Here is a 17143-nt window from a genome sequence, read left to right as displayed (position 1 = left end):
AAGATAGAAAAATGTTTTATTGGAGTAAGAGAAATTATGAGGCTATCAGGCAGGAAACTGGAAGCTAAAAATGGGAACAGATATTACATAGAACAGCCCTCAATGTTGTGCTGATCCAAATATTCATTCCTAAAAAAAAAGTACTGAACCATCCCTACCTTGAATCCCTCTATTTTTCTTTCATCCATAAGTCTGTCCAAAAATCTTTTAAATGCCCCCAATGTTTCAGCCTCCATTACCATCCAGGCACCTACAACTCTTGTTAAAAAAAAACTTACCCCTGATGCCTCCCCTAAATTTCCCTCCCTTCACTTTGTACATTATATCCTCTGGCATTTACTGATCCTGCCCCGGAAAACAGGTGCTGGCTATCCATTCTATCTATGCCTCGCATAATCTTGTAGACCTCTATCAAGTCTCCTTTCATCCTTCTACGTTCCAAAGTGAAAAGTCCCAGCTGTGCTAACTTTGCTTCATAATTTTCCAATCCAGGCAACATCCTGGTAAATTTCCTCTACACCCTCTCCATAGCTTCCTATAATGAGGTGACCAGAACTGAACACAAGTGTGGTCTTGCTGGAGATTTGTAGAATTGCAACATGGCCTCTCTACACTGGAATTCAATCCCCTTATTAATGAGGCCCAGCATCCCATGGGCTTTCTGAACTATTAACCGGTGCAGCAATCTTGAGAGATGTATGGATTTGAACCCCACACTCTTAAGTAACCAACCATTAACCCTGTATTCAGCTTTCTGGTTTGTCCTTCCAAAACACATCACCTCACACTTATCCAGATTGAAATCCATCTGCCACTTTTCTGCCCAACTCTGCATCCTGTCTATATGCTCTTGTAACCTTTGACAATCTTCAGCTCCATCCACAACTCACCAACCTTCATGTCAGCTGCCCATCCGCTGCCTCTTCATCCAGGTAGAGCAGGGTCCCAGAACAGATACCTGCAACACTCCACTAGTCACCGACCTCCAGGCAGAATACTTTCTTTGCGCTTTTACTCTCTGCTTTCTTCCTACAAGCCAATGTTTTTATCCACACAGGAAAATGTTGGCAAATGTTCAGGGGATATTTGTGTGATGTTCTTCAAATGTATGTTCCAATGAGACAGGGTAGTTATGGTAGGGTAGCGGAACCATGGAGTACAAAGGCTGTAAAAAAAAATCTAGTTAAGAAGTAAACTTTACAGAGGGTTCAAAGAGCTAGGTAATGTTAGAGATGTAGAATATTATAAGGGGAACAGGAATGAGCTTAAAAAGGAAATTAGGAGAGCCAGAAAGGGCCATGAGAAGGCCTTGGTGGGCAGGATTAAGAAAAACCCAAGGTATTCTACAAATATGTGAAGAGCAAGAGGATAAAACAGGAAAGAATAGGATGCATCAAGTGTGACTGTGGGAAAATGTGTATTAATCTGGAAGAAATTGTAGAGGTACTTCATACTTCACTATGGAAAAGGATCTTGGTGATTGTAGCGATGACTTGCAGCAGATTAAAAGAAAGGATGTGCTAGAGCTTTTGGAAAGCATCGAGATGGATAAGTCGCCAGGACCAGATGGGATATAGCCTAGGCTACTGTGGGAGGAGATTGCTGAACCTCTGGCAATGATCTTTGAATCATCAATGGGAACAGGAGACATACCAAAGGATTGGAGGGTTGTGGAGATGTTGTTCCTTTACTCAAGAAAGAGAGTAGAATTAGCCGAGGAAATTATAGAGTAGTGGGTCGTACTTCAGAAGTTGGTGGAGAAGATCATGAGGCAGGATTTAATGAACATTTGAGAGAGGTATAATATGATCAGGAATAATCAATATGGCTTTGTCAAGGGAAGGTCATGCCATAGGAGTCTGACTGAATTTTTTGAGGATGTGTCTATATACATTGATGAAGAAAAGTAGATTTAATGTATATAGATTTCAGCAAGGCATTTGATAAGGTACCACATGCAAGACTTATTGAGAAAGTAAGGAGGCTTGGGATTCCAGGAGACATTGCTTTATAGATATGGAACTGGCTTGCCCATAGAAGACAAAGAGTGGCTGTAGATAGGTCATATTCTGCATGGAGGTCAGTGACCCGTGGTGTTCCTCAGAGATCTGTTCTGGGACCCTTACTCTTCGTGATTTTTATAAATGACCTGGATGAGGAGGGATGATGACACAAAGGTTGGGGGTAATCCTGGATAGTGTGGAGGGCTGTTACAGCAGTACATGCAAAACTGGGGTGAGATGTGATAAATGGAGTTCAACTCAGATAAGTGTGAAGTGGTTCATTTTGATATCAAATATGATGCCAGAATACAGGTAGCCCTCAACTTCCAACCTACACGAGTTATGTCCACCCACATAAATGACTTTTTTTGTAATTTTTATTAAAACTACTGTACAATTACATATTTTGTATTAAAAGTACTGTAGCAGCCCGAAGTCTCCGTGGCAGACAGAGGTCCCCATTAAAGGTTTATTTGTTGAATGTTCCATGACCTCAGACATGTGTGATGGAGAAAATCCAACTTATGACCAATCTGAATTACAACCAACCCTTTAGCCCCCATTACGGTCATAAGTTGGGGGATTACCTGTGTAGTATTAATGGTAAGAGTATTGGCAAAGTGAAGGATCAGAGGGTTCTTGGTGTCAAAGCAGCTGCGTATGTTGATTCTGTGGTTAAGAAGGCATACAGAATATTGGCCTTCATTAATCATGGAATTGAATTTAGGAGCCAAGAGGTAATGTTGCAGCTTTAGAGGACCCTGGTCAGACCCCACTTGGAGAACTGTGCAGGTTCTGGTCACCTCACTACCGGAAGGATGAGGAAGCCATAAAAAAGATGCAGATGAGATTTACAAGGATGTTGTCTGGTTTAGGGAGCATGCCTTATGAAACAGGTTAAATGAATGGCCTTTTACCTGATAGAAGTGTTTAAGATGAGAGGCACTGATCATTTAGATAGTCACAGGCTTTTATCCCCCCCCCCTCCCCCAGCCAGGGCTGAAATGGTTGCCACAAGAATATACAGGTTCAAGGTGCTGGGGAGTAGGGTACAGAGATGTCAGAGGTATGTTTATTTTTTTTTAAATTAATATAAACGCAGAGTGGTGGGTATGTGGAATGAGCTGCCAGCAATGGTGATGGAGGTGGCTACATTTGGGTCCTTTAAGAGACTTTTGGATAGATGCATAGAGATTAGAAAAATAGAGGACTATGGGAAAGCTTAGTAACTTCTAAGGTAGGGACATGTTCGGCACAACTTTGCTGTAAGGTTTCTATGTTTTTCAACTGTATTCAGCAGGAAGGAGGTGGAAGCTGGAGAGTTAAGTTAGAGTGATAATCTGGAGAAAATCTAAAGCACAAAAGAGAAATGTTGGAAATATTGAATCACAGGGATGGGGAGAATCCCACAAAGAGGATTGGTTGCTGGGCTGAGAGATCTTGTGCATCTTTGCTATCTGGATATCGAACAATATTTACTTGTTCAAAAGGGTAGAAGGAACAATGAGTGATGTGGTTTTATTGAATGACAAGGATGTTGCTGGGGAAGACGCTGAGGAACAAGATTGGTGGTCATTTGGAAAGGCAGGGACCAATTAGGAGGAGCCAGCAGGGAGACTACATCTCACAAATACAAATGACTTTCATGAGATGAAAACAAAATAGATGAATTTAGCACTTAACATTGACTTAACAGCTTGTGACAAGGTCCCACATGATAGGTTGTTCTAGAAGTTAAGGGATGTGGGGGCATATTGGATTCAAACTTTGAGACAGGAGGCTGAGGAATTTTTCTGACTGTAAATCTGTGGAAAGTTGTTGTTCACAGGAAATGGTGATGGAGACTGGTTTTAAATTTCCATTGTATATTTCTGTACATTTGAGACAGAAAGTCACCCATCCTCTCTGGCAGGAAACAATTTGGAAGTCACCTTTCCTGCCAATCAAGATTCGATCCACCCACAAGCGAAGCTACCACACAACTGGGTCCCATAGGTCACAGGGGTGCACCTGAGCCAGCCTCCTCCCGCCACCCCCCGCCCCGTCGTACAAAGCACCCCACAAGGAGCCACTCTCTCTTGTTCACCTTGAGAAGATCCCTGCACAACACTCCAGGTGGCAAGTGACGCTGGAAGACAGTGTGAGGGGTCCGATCCAGTTTGCGAGCCATGAGCGACACCAGAGAACCAGTTGTGAGGTGCATTTCACCCACTGGAATTGTTAGTAGATTAGTGTACCATGCTTGCTTGTTGTAGATGGGTGGAGGGTATTGTTTGCGTAACCCTTGCATCACAATTGGGAGTTGCAATCATCTTTGACTGGCATCCGATGTGTATGATATGCGTGCAACTGCTTTGTTTGTGTGTACGAGTGCAACCCAGTGCAAATTTACCTGCATTTAAATAAAGATCATTTACTACTAACAGGTTGCCAGCACTTGTTACCCCTTGAACCTACTCCCACCATTACAATACATAAACACAGATGAAAATGCAGATGGTCTGATGAGAGTCTATCAACAACACTCAAATTGGTAGCAGTAGATAGCAAAGGTGGTCCAAAGAAAGTACATAGGTCAACTGGAAAGTTTAGCAGAGCAGGAGCAGATGGAATTTAACCCAGATCAATACAAGAAAATGTACCTTAAGACATCAAATTCTGGTAGGACATAGCATAAATGGCAAGTGGAACCTCGAGAGTCAAAGACAGCAGCTCCTTGAAAGTTGTGAGAATGATGCATAGGGGTGGCAGGAAAAATAATGCATTTGGTGTGCATGTCTTCATAGGCAGAAGCATTAAGAATGAGACTGGGATGAGAAGTTGCAATGGTACAGAACACTGGTTAGACCACTTAGTAGTGTGTAACGTTCTGGTCAACACACTGCAGGAAAGATGTGGTAGCCTTAGAGAAAAAGAAAAGATTCTCAGGAATTTGGCTGTAGTCATTTTGAGCAATGGAATCTCGAGTTCATTTTCAATTGAAAACAGGAGCGTGAAGGATGAAGGATCACCTTAGAGCAGGGTGGCCATCCTTTTAATTTCGACATACAGCACAGTAATGGGCAATTTCTACCCACGACTACGTACCAGGGGTGTAGATTAATTGGGTGGCACAGACGCATTGGTCAAAATGACTGGTTACCGTGCTGTATGTCTAAATTAATTAAAAATTAAAATGCTGGCCATTCCTGCTGGAGGATTATAAAATTATAAGGGGTAGACAGGATGGATAGCTAATCTTTCACCCAGGGCAGGGGAAAATAGAACAATAACATAGATTTAAAGTGAGAGGGGAGAAATTTAAAAATAAGTTTCTCCTCAGGAGGGGTGGTGGTTTTCTGGATCAAGTTGCCAGAGAAAGTGGTAAATACTGGTACAATTACATTTAGAAGGCACTTGGACGAGAAAGAACGAGAGCCTAATGCAGACAAATAAGATTAGTGTAGGCTTATAAAAAATTACAGCATAGAAACAGGTCCCTTCTAATCTGTGCTGAACTACTTTTCAACCTAGTCCCACTGACCGTAGCCAATCCATAGCCCTCCATACCACTCCCATCCATGTAGCTGTCCAAATTTTTTTTTAATGTTTTTTTTTGAAAGTTTTATTTATTAGTATCTTTCATACATTTCATATTAACTTGTAATATCATTACATAATAGATACTAAATAATTTTCAATTTTCACCCACCCCACCATCCCTAAACCCTGCAGATAGAACACACATTCATCGTAATAATTATAACCATATTTAATAAAACATTTCTTGATGAAAGGACCATATTTTCAAGGGAAGGTCTGGATTTGAAGGCCTGGATTAGAAGGCCTGGATTAGAAGGCCTGGATTAGAAGGCCTGGATTAGAAGGCCTGGATTAGAAGGCCTGGATTAGAAGGCCTGGATTAGAAGGCCTGGATTAGAAGGCCTGGATTAGAAGGCCTGGATTAGAAGGCCTGGATTAGAAGGCCTGGATTAGAAGGCCTGGATTAGAAGGCCTGGATTAGAAGGCCTGGATTAGAAGGCCTGGATTAGAAGGCCTGGATTAGAAGGCCTGGATTAGAAGGCCTGGATTAGAAGGCCTGGATTAGAAGGCCTGGATTAGAAGGCCTGGATTAGAAGGCCTGGATTAGAAGGCCTGGATTAGAAGGCCTGGATTAGAAGGCCTGGATTAGAAGGCCTGGATTAGAAGGCCTGGATTAGAAGGCCTGGATTAGAAGGCCTGGATTAGAAGGCCTGGATTAGAAGGCCTGGATTAGAAGGCCTGGATTAGAAGGCCTGGATTAGAAGGCCTGGATTAGAAGGCCTGGATTAGAAGGCCTGGATTAGAAGGCCTGGATTAGAAGGCCTGGATTAGAAGGCCTGGATTAGAAGGCCTGGATTAGAAGGCCTGGATTAGGCCTGGATTAGAAGGCCTGGATTAGAAGGTCTGGATTAGAAGGCCTGGATTAGAAGGTCTGGATTAGAAGGTCTGGATTAGAAGGTCTGGATTAGAAGGTCTGGATTAGAAGGTCTGGATTAGAAGGTCTGGATTAGAAGGTCTGGATTAGAAGGTCTGGATTAGAAGGTCTGGATTAGAAGGTCTGGATTAGAAGGTCTGGATTAGAAGGTCTGGATTAGAAGGTCTGGATTAGAAGGTCTGGATTAGAAGGTCTGGATTAGAAGGTCTGGATTAGAAGGTCTGGATTAGAAGGTCTGGATTAGAAGGTCTGGATTAGAAGGTCTGGATTAGAAGGTCTGGATTAGAAGGTCTGGATTAGAAGGTCTGGATTAGAAGGTCTGGATTAGAAGGTCTGGATTAGAAGGTCTGGATTAGAAGGTCTGGATTAGAAGGTCTGGATTAGAAGGTCTGGATTAGAAGGTCTGGATTAGAAGGTCTGGATTAGGTCTGGATTAGAAGGTCTGGATTAGAAGGTCTGGATTAGAAGGTCTGGATTAGAAGGTCTGGATTAGAAGGTCTGGATTAGAAGGTCTGGATTAGAAGGTCTGGATTAGAAGGTCTGGATTAGAAGGTCTGGATTAGAAGGTCTGGATTAGAAGGTCTGGATTAGAAGGTCTGGATTAGAAGGTCTGGATTAGTCTATATTCAAATCTCATATGGCTCCCAAATTTGACATTTATCATAATCATCTCTCATATTATAAGTAATTTTTTTCCAATGGGAGACAGTATTTTATTTCATTAAACCATTCTTCTATTTTTACATTACTTTCCATTTTATTTTTAAATGCTAAAATTGAGCCTGTATTCATCACCTCAGCTTGAAACTCCTTCCACATTCCCACCACTCTGTCTGAGGAAGTTTCCCCTTGTTTACTTTTCTTTTTCTTTGGCTTTATGGAGGGGTAAATGTCCACGTCAGCTGCAGGCTCGTTGGTGACTGACAAGTCCGATGGGGTTCAGGTAGGCATGGTTGCAAGGGAAAATTGGTGGGTTGGGGTTGGGTGTTGGGTTTTCCCTCCTTTGTCTTTTGTCAGTGAGGTGGGCTCTGCGGTCTTCTTCAAAGGAGGTTGCTGCCCGCTGAACTGTGAGGCGCCAAGATGCACGGTTGGAGGCGAGATCAGCTCACTGGCGGTGGTCAATGTGTCAGGCACCAAGAGATTCTTTAAGCAGTCCTTGTACCTCTTCTTTGGTGCACCTCTGTCTCGGTGGCCAGTGGAGAGCTCGCCATAGAACACGATCTTGGGAAGGCAATGGTCCTCCATTCTGGAGACGTGACCCACCCAGCGCAGTTGAGTCTTCAGCAGCATGGATTCAATGCTTGCGGACTCTTGTTTTCCTACCCTCAATGGAAAAAGCCTTTCCTTACTCTATCTATCCACCTCCATAAAATCTCCCCCTCATTCTACTATACTCCAGGGAATAAAGTTCTAACCCCTTTAACCTTCCCTTGTAACTCAGTTCCTGAAGTCCCAGCACATCCTAGTAAATCTTCACTCTTTTAATCTTCCGGACATCTTTCCTGCAGTTAAGTGACCAAACCTGTACACAATACTCCAAATTTAGCCTCACCAATGTCTTATACATAACCACAACATCCCAACTCCTATACTCAATACTATGACTTATGAAGTCCAATATACCAAATGCTCTCTTTATAATCTGTGATGCTATTTTCAGGGAATTATGTATATGTATTCCCAGATCTCTCTATTCAACCGCACTCCTCAGTGTCCTATCATTTACTGTCCTTTCTTGGCATGTCCTTCTAAAGTGTAACACTCGTCTGCATTAAATTCCATTTGCCATTTTTTCCAGCTGATCCAGATCCCTCTTTAAGCTTTCCCTGCTGTCCACAACACCTCCTTTCTTAGTGCCATCTGGAAACTTGCTGATCCAATTTACCACATCATCATCCAGATGGATAAACAACAATATTCCCAGCACCAGTCACAGCCTCCAGTTTGAGAAGCAATTATCCACCACTACTCTCTGGCTTCTCCCATCCAACCATGGTCGAATCCAGTTCACTACTTCACCAAAATTGCCACACCTCTTCCTCTGGAGTTGAAAGAGAAAGTTACTACATGTCTAATCCAATTTCTCTAACTTCAAATGTTCTTTTTCAGATAGATGAGTTTCTTGAAGAAAAACTACATCCACGCCCATCTTTTTAATACTCTTTTACTTTTCATAGCCCATTTAACATTGTAATTTCTGTATTTAACAGTGTTACTCTTGCTAATTCACTATTTCTTCTACCTCTCCCTGTAAGTTTTCCACCCATAACTATTTTTTCAAACCCAGCATGCTTACACACCTCTCCTCCAGCAATCCAGATAAAAAGAAATAAGAAAGCAAGAAAAAACTTTCAAAGTATACTTAGAACATGTAACTATATATAAACAATTGGTGTTATGATAATATAGTTCAACACCACCTCCCTCTATTTTGCAGGCTGTGACTCAACTACCCACATGATCCAATTGAAGTTTCCTTCTTCCTTCCCCATTCCCCCACCCCTCCTCCTCCCCGGTACATTTATTTTAAATTCTTTAAGTCTTAATTCAAGACAATTTTAAAAAACCTACAAAACACAAAAAGAACAATGCTAAAGAGAAAAGTAATTAAAATATCTTGAATTACTCCTTGTTATAAAAACTGCCAAAAGCAGGTCATCAAAGAAATAATATTAACAGATTTTCATATTCTTCACTCCTCTGAACAACTGGGAGATTTTGTGCAAATTCCTCAGCTTCCGCAAAGCTTAAAAAGAACTTGTTTTCTTCGCCTGGTATGTAAGTCACTGGGTGCCACAGAAGAAACATGTATTCTTTCTCCCAGAAAATCTTAACTGGATTGAATTCCCTTCTTTTTTTATGTCTGCACTTCTATCAGAATATAAAACTTTGGGACCTTCATACTCACGTGGGCCTCCTGTCAATCTTCCTTTTGTTGCTACCAAAGATAGCACCTTCTCTTTATCGTGGTATCAAAGAAATTTAACTAATATAGATCTTGGATTTTTGAATTGGAGGTGGTTGAGCTCTAAGAGTTCTATGTGCTCTCTCGATCTCTATAGAATGGTAAAATGTTCAGCTCCCAACATTTCAGAAAACCATTCCAGGAGGAAACCGGTCAAATCTTGTTTTTCTTCACCCTCTTTGAGACCCATTATCTTAATATTGTTCTTCCTACTAAAGTCCTACATCTTTTGCTGTAGCTTCTTGTTCTCCAAAGTTAAAGTAGTAGTGTCTTCCACTATAGTTATTCTACCTTCTAATTGTTGCATTCTTTTCATTGAGCCTTCTTACTTAATTTTTTTCTTCATTTTGTTAACAGCCTCCAACACTTTGTTTATTTCTCCCCTTACATTTTCGCATAATTCAATATTTGATACATCTTTGGCCTTAGTCTTAAATCTAGTTTTTACAGTTCTAGCTTCTTTTCTCTTTACCTCTTCTGCTTCTTGCTGCTGCTCTCCTTGATCTTCATCCTCTTCGCTGCTAGATGTTTGTGAACCTGAGTCTTATTCTGACAGCATCACTGAGGGCCTTTGTGTACACACCTATCACTTCAGGGTTTTCTTGGATGCCATCTCCCCCTCATTGGGGGAGAGCAACGTTGAAAATCGAAAGAATGCCCTTCACGTGGATCACTCACCTGGGGAGCAGCTTGCACGCTAGCTCCCTGCTTCTCACCAACTGTAGGTCTCACTTTTATTCTCGTCAGGTTCCAGGTAAGGCAGCAACAGCTTTTTTTTTAGGAGACATGTTTAAAAATATTTTGTCTATATTTAAATGTATTTCAACAACTTGCAATTGATTAAAACATTACTTCACTAAGAGGATTAGGTTCCATGTCCTAACCCTAGAACATCACATGACATCCCAGTACTCAAACAAATTTGATAATTACCTTTCTTTTCTTTTTCTTTGGCTTGGCTTCGCGGACAAAGATTTATGGAGGGGTAATGTCCACGTCAGCTGCAGGCTCGTTTGTGGCTGACAAGTCCGATGCGGGACAGGCAGACACAGTTGCAGCGGTGCAAGGGAAAATTGGTTGGTTGGGGTTGGGTGTTGGGTTTTTCCTCCTTTGTCTTTTGTCAGTGAGGTGGGCTCTGCGGTCTTCTTCAAAGGAGGTTGCTGCCCGCCGAACTGTGAGGCGCCAAGATGCACGGTTTGAGGCGAGATCAGCCCACTGGCGGTGGTCAATGGGGCAGGCACCAAGAGATTTCTTTAGGCAGTCCTTGTACCTCTTCTTTGGTGCACCTCTGTCACGGTGGCCAGTGGAGAGCTCGCCATATAACACGATCTTGGGAAGGCGATGGTCCTCCATTCTGGAGACGAGACCTACCCAGCGCAGTTGGATCTTCAGCAGCGTGGATTCGATGCTGTCGGCCTCTGCCATCTCGAGTACTTCGATGTTAGGGATGAAGTCGCTCCAATGAATGTTGATGCTCCATAATTACCTAATGACATGCCAAATCTCCTTAGAAAGTAGAAGTGATGGTGTTCCTTCATCACAGTTGCCTCAATGTACTGGTTTCAGGAAAGATCAGAGCTATTGGCTCCCAGGAGCTTTAAGCTTCCAACCTCCTTCCCATCAATACAGATAGGAGCATGTTCCAACAGCCTCTTCTTAAAATCAACAATAAGCTCAGTCACAGAACCTAGTTAAACTTACCCAGGTCACATCCACAGGCAATTTGAAAATGAAAATGGCTGGCCTGTTTATTCTGATGACATCAGTGCTTGTGTGTGCATCACCAGGCAGCCAGCATCTGAACATCCAGCAGTAATTCCTGTGAGCACATGACACGTCATTGCGGGAGCAGGATCTCGTTTAAATCGCCAGTTTGGCCATTTAATGGATCAATCCCCCTACAATTTAAAAGGTGCTCCCAGCATCTTTGCCTTAGTAATCACAACTGGGTCCCAGGAGAGCTACCCAGGTGTTGCAGTTTAAAAGAGGCTATTGAGAGCAAGATCATTTGCTGGTACCATCTCCCTCACTCAATGAAACCATGACTGAACAAAAATTTTAAAAAATACCATGTGCAGCTCAAAAAGGTTGAATTTGTTTTTATTAAGGCTTAGCTTTTTGTGTAAAAAAAGCAAAATACAGAGGGCTAATTCTGATCGGTTAGATAGCCTGGAGTTAATCCCAAAGCTCTTGGGAAATAATTAGTGTTATCGTAAAAAAAGTTACTGTAGTCCTTTCAACCATCAGTACCAACTGCAATGTCCATCTGCACCAATCTGCATTCAGCCCACATCCTTACACAACTTTCCCATCAAGTGCAAGTCCAAATGACTTTTAAAAATTGCAACTGCTTGTACCATCTCTTCTGGTAGCTTGTTTGTTTTTATTTACGATTTTAAATTAAGGAATAAATGAAAGCTGGAGCAATTTCATTGGTCACTTCTGAGAAATTGTGTTATGGGGTCTTTTATATCCATCCAAGAGGACCAATTAGGCTCAGGATTAACAGTATGTAAAAACTACATGATCTTTAACTGTTTAGCATCTTCGGTTCAGCACGGAATCATTGACACAAGTGCTTGTCCTCAAGTTTACGCTGCTCAATCAGAGGCAATACTGCTGCTAATTACAGAGCCGTTGTCATACCCACACTCCTGTTCGGCTCCGAATCATGTGTCCTCTACCGGCATCACCTACGGCTTCTAGAACGCTTCCACCAGCGTTGTCTCCGCTCCATCCTCAACATTCATTGGAGCGCCTTCATCCCTAACGTCGAAGTACTCGAAATGGCAGAGGCCGACAGAATCGAGTCCACGCTGCTGAAGATCCAGCTGCGCTGGATGGGTCACGTCTCCAGAATGGAGGACCATCGCCTTCCCAAGATCGTGTTATATGGCGAGCTCTCCACTGGCCACCGTGACAGAGGTGCACCAAAGAAAAGGTACAAGGACTGCCTAAAGAAATCTCTTGGTGCCTGCCACATTGACCACCGCCAGTGGGCTGATCTCGCCTCAAACCGTGCATCTTGGCGCCTCACAGTTCGGCGGGCAGCAACCTCCTTTGAAGAAGACCGCAGAGCCCACCTCACTGACAAAAGGCAAAGGAGGAAAAACCCAACACCCAACCCCAACCCACCAATTTTCCCCTGCAACCGTGTCTGCCTGTCCCGCATTGGACTTGTCAGCCACAAACGAGCCTGCAGCTGACGTGGACATTTACCCCCTCCATAAATCTTCGTCCGTGAAGCCAAGCCAAAGAGAGATACTTAGTTAAAAGGAGACAGATTTGGATCAATCCAGATATAAAAAACTAACTGCTGGAAAGTTTTTGCATTTAAGTCTTCAAGGACTTACTTTTGGTGCAGCAGGGATATCCAATTCATTTGGTTTTTCATTTGCTGAGCAATCTTCCACCCACGAGAAACTTGGGCAAGTTTCAAAGTCTGTATGTCCCACATCCTGCAGGTATTGGTACAAAGGAGAGTTCTATTCCACAAATGAAAAAAAGGGTATGTTAGTCAATTTGTAATGAAATACAGATTACAAATCAACTTTGCTTCCAAACTTAAAGAGACGTGCTTTATTATTTCACGAGTACACTCACGTCCTTTTCTGTGCTCAATCTGTCCAACAGTATGGCACTCATCCACACAGAGCTGGAGTCCATGTTCAAGCAGAATTTAGAGCTCAGCTGAGATGGCACTGATTTAAGAAGAGGATAAATATTGACATGACACCTGCTCTCAGTGATTCATGCATGTGTGGATTTCATGCAAGGTCAAAGGCTGGACACAAATGCTATAGTCTGCAAAAATGCACACTTAATAAAATTAAAAACTGCATTAATCCTTGGAAAATGAACATCTGCCAAGAAACTGTCTTCAAAGACACAAAAGCGGGAGTCACGTGATGGAGTAGTGGCCGGTCGGGGAACTCCAGCCCTCTCTGGAAAAGTTAAAAAAAAAGAGAAAAGACAAAGGCACAAACACAAAAACTAAAATAAAGTGAAAATAAAGGTGTGGAGAAAATGGCAGCGAAGAAAGAAAAGCCAAAAGCAACGGGAAGAAGAGAAGAAGAAAAGACATCTGAAGAAGAAGGTGAAGGCCTTACCTGTCCGAGGAAGCCCGCTGTGGAGAGAGAAGCCCGCTCCCTCAGGTCAGTTGAAGCCCCGAGCTCGGGACTACAAAAATGGCTCGTGGAGCCAAACAAAAGTGCGCAACCGCGCAAGACAGAAAGAATACTGACGGGAGGGGGGACCAGCTGAGGAGTCGATCTCCACAGCTGAAATTGACAACCACAACAAAGCATCAAGAGAACATAGAAAATAACAAGAACAAGAAAGAAGAGTAAAAAGAAATCAAAGAAACAACAGATGACCAACCCAGAGGAAGAAGACCAGCAGCAAGACACTTCTAATAAAAATAAGAAGACCAAAAATACTCAAGATAAAACAAACAACCCAACAAGAAAACCAGAAGAGACAGAGGTAAAGGACACAGATCCTGAAGTGGACTCAGAAGAAGAGGAAGAACACAGAGAAATGGAAGAAGAAGGGAAGGGCAAGTACATGGATATATTTATTTTTAAAGTATATATGGAATCAATAAAAGAATGGCAATCATAAGAATTCAGTGAAATAAAAAGAGTAAAAAGTCAGATATAGGAAAAAGAGTGGACAAGGTGGAAGAACGAGAAACAGCCATAGAAATGGAAGTAGATGACTTAAAAAAGAAATTAGAAGAATCTAATAAAAAAGTTAAAGAGACACAAGAGCTGTTAGCTCAGAAGATAGATATAATGGAAAATTATAATAGAAGAAACAATATAAAGATAGTGGGCCTTAAGGAAGATGAAGAAGGCAAGAATATGAGATAATTTATAAAAGAATGGATCCCCAGGGTCCTAGGAAGACCAGAATTACAGGAAGAAATGGAAATAGAAAGGGCACATAGAACATTAGCCCCTAAACCACAATCACAACAAAAACCAAGATCCATTCTAGTAAAATTCCTAAGATATACAACAAGAGAAAATATATTGGAGAAAGCAATGAGGAAAATAAGAGAAGACAAAAAACCACTGGAATACAAAGGTCAAAATTTTTTTTTCTATCCAGATATAAGTTTTGAACTCCTGAAGAAGAGGAAGGAGTTGAATACAGCAAAAACGATCCTATGGAAAAAAGGATATAAACTTATGCTAAAGTACCCAGCGGTACTTAAAATAGTTATTCCAGGGCAACAAAACAGACTATTCTTGGATCCTTCCGGAGGAAGCACGAAAATTTGCAGAACAACTACAAAACAGACAGAGAGATGAAGACATGTAACGAGAAAAAATATGACCATAAACTATATGTATGTGTGTATATGTGTGTGTGTGTATATTTATATGTGTGTATGTATATTTAAAAAAAAGAGTAAAGATAAGAACTAAGAAGGGAAAGTAAGGGAAGAAAGGAAGTAAGGAGGGAATTAAGAGAGTGACCTTCGTTATATATGAAGATTAAAATCTTTTCTGGGGGAGGCTGGGTGGGGAAGAATTACGGTCATTGCAAAATCAGTTGACGCTTGCGAGTGGTTTCGCAAATCCAAATGGAGAGGGGAGATGTGGTTGCCCGACCAGGGACAAAGGGCAACTCAGGAAGGGGAGGGGATAGTGGGGTTAAAGGAATTTTAGATAGGAGAATAATGGAAATATTTTATGTTTTAGAAATGTTGTCTTATAATGTGTTCAAAAAAAGAAAACAGAGATGGATAAGAAGGAAAGGTGATGATGAGAAAACGGAAAGGAAAGATAAACAAAGTATGAAATGGCTATGTTGAACTATATGACTTTAAATATTAATGGAATACATAACCAAATCAAAAGGAAGAAACTGTTAAATTTACTGAAAAAAGAAAAAATTGATATAGCATTCATACAAGAGACACACTTAACTGAAGTGGAGCACAAGAAATTAAAGAGAGATTGGATAGGACATGTAACAGCAGCATCATATAATTCAAAAGCTAGAGGAGTAGCTATATTAATCAGTAAAAATATACCAATCAAAATAGAAGAGGAAATAATAGATCCAGCAGGGAGATATGTAATGATAAAATGTCAGATATATTCGGAGTTTTGGAATTTAATGAAGAAGATCAAAAATTTATGCAAGATATCTTTTTGAAGATAGCAGACACGCAAGGGAACATACTAATAGGAGGGGATTTCAATCATAATTTGGATTCAAACATGGATAAAACTGGAAAAAAAATTAATAGAAAGAACAAAGTAACCAAATTTATAATTAAATCGATGCAAGAAATGCAACTTTTGGATATATGGAGGAAATAACACCCAAAGGAAAAGGAATATTCATATTATTCGGGCAGACGTAAAACATACTCAAGGATAGACCTATTCCTGTTATCAGCTCACATGCAAGAGAGAGTTAGGAAAACGGAATATAAAGCTAGACTATTATCGGACCACTCACCCCTGTTATTGACAATAGAGTTAGAGGACATCCCACCAAGAATGTATAGATGGAGATTAAACTCCATGCTACTTAAAAGGCAGGATTTTATAGAATTCGTTGAATGACAAATTAAAATGTACTTTGAAATAAATACGGAACGAGTGAAAGATAAGTTTATACTATGGGACACAATGAAAGCGTTCATCAGAGGGCAAATAACAAGTTATGTAACTAAGATGAAGGACAACAACCAGGAAACAGAGCAGTTGGAAAGGGAAATAGCAAATATAGAAAAAGAATTAGCAATGAAGGAAGACACAACTAAAAGAAGAGAATTGGCAAATAAAAAAAATAAAATATGAAACACTACAAACATATAAGGTGGAGAAGAACATAATGAAGACAAAACAGAAATATTATGAACTAGGAGAAAAAACGCTCAAAATTTTAGCGTGGCAGCTTAAGACAAAACAAACTAAGAGAATGGTATTGGCATTAAGGAAAAAAGACAAGCAAATCACATATAATCCAACGGAGATCAATGAAAACTTCAGAGAATTCTACGAACAACTATATCAAACTGAAAACGAAGGGAAAGAAGATAAAATAGATGAATTTTTAACTAAAATTGAACTACCGAAATTACAAACAGCGGAACAAAATAAATTAACAAAACCATTTGAAATAGAAGAAATACAGGAGATAATAAAAAACTACCGAACAATAAAACACCAGGAGAGGATGGATTCCCAACAGAATTCTATAAAACATTTAAAGATTTATTAATTTCTCCCCTTCTGGAAGTAATCAACCAGATTGATAAAACACAAAGCTTACCAGAGTCATGTAAAACAGCAATAATTACAGTAATACCAAAGACAGGGAAAGATCCACTTACACCAGCGTCATATAGACCAATATCTTTACTTAACACAGATTATAAGATAATAGCTAAACTATTAGCAAACAGATTAGCCAACTATGTACCAAAAATAGTAAATCTAGACCAAACTGGATTTATTAAAAAAAGATGAACAACAGACAATATCTGTAAATTTATTAACTTAATTCATGCAGTAGAAGGAAATAAAACTCCAACAGTAGCGGTTGCTTTAGACGCAGAGAAGCCTTTGACATAGTAGAATTGAATTATTTATTCAAAGTACTACAAAAATTCAGCTTACCAGAGAAATATATTAATTGGATTAAAGCATTATATAAGGGGCCATTGGCGAAAGTGACAGTAAATGGATATAT

At 40.7% G+C, this 17143-nt stretch overlaps 1 protein-coding gene across 1 annotated transcript in view; it reads right to left on the bottom strand.

Moving 5' to 3' along the window:
- The window catches only part of vezt (vezatin, adherens junctions transmembrane protein), a 184791-nt gene that overhangs the window by 146334 nt on the left and 21314 nt on the right, over positions 1–17143 (bottom strand). The window contains exon 2 of the mRNA XM_069908519.1: positions 12778–12909. Coding sequence (XP_069764620.1) covers positions 12778–12909 — 132 coding nt within the window. The remainder of the gene's footprint in view (positions 1–12777; positions 12910–17143) is intronic.

The sequence above is a fragment of the Narcine bancroftii genome, chromosome 13 (assembly GCF_036971445.1).
Source record: "Narcine bancroftii isolate sNarBan1 chromosome 13, sNarBan1.hap1, whole genome shotgun sequence".
Lineage (NCBI taxonomy): Eukaryota > Metazoa > Chordata > Chondrichthyes > Torpediniformes > Narcinidae > Narcine > Narcine bancroftii.
Note: the sequence above shows the minus strand (reverse complement) of the source record. Positions and strands in the feature narration are given on the sequence as shown.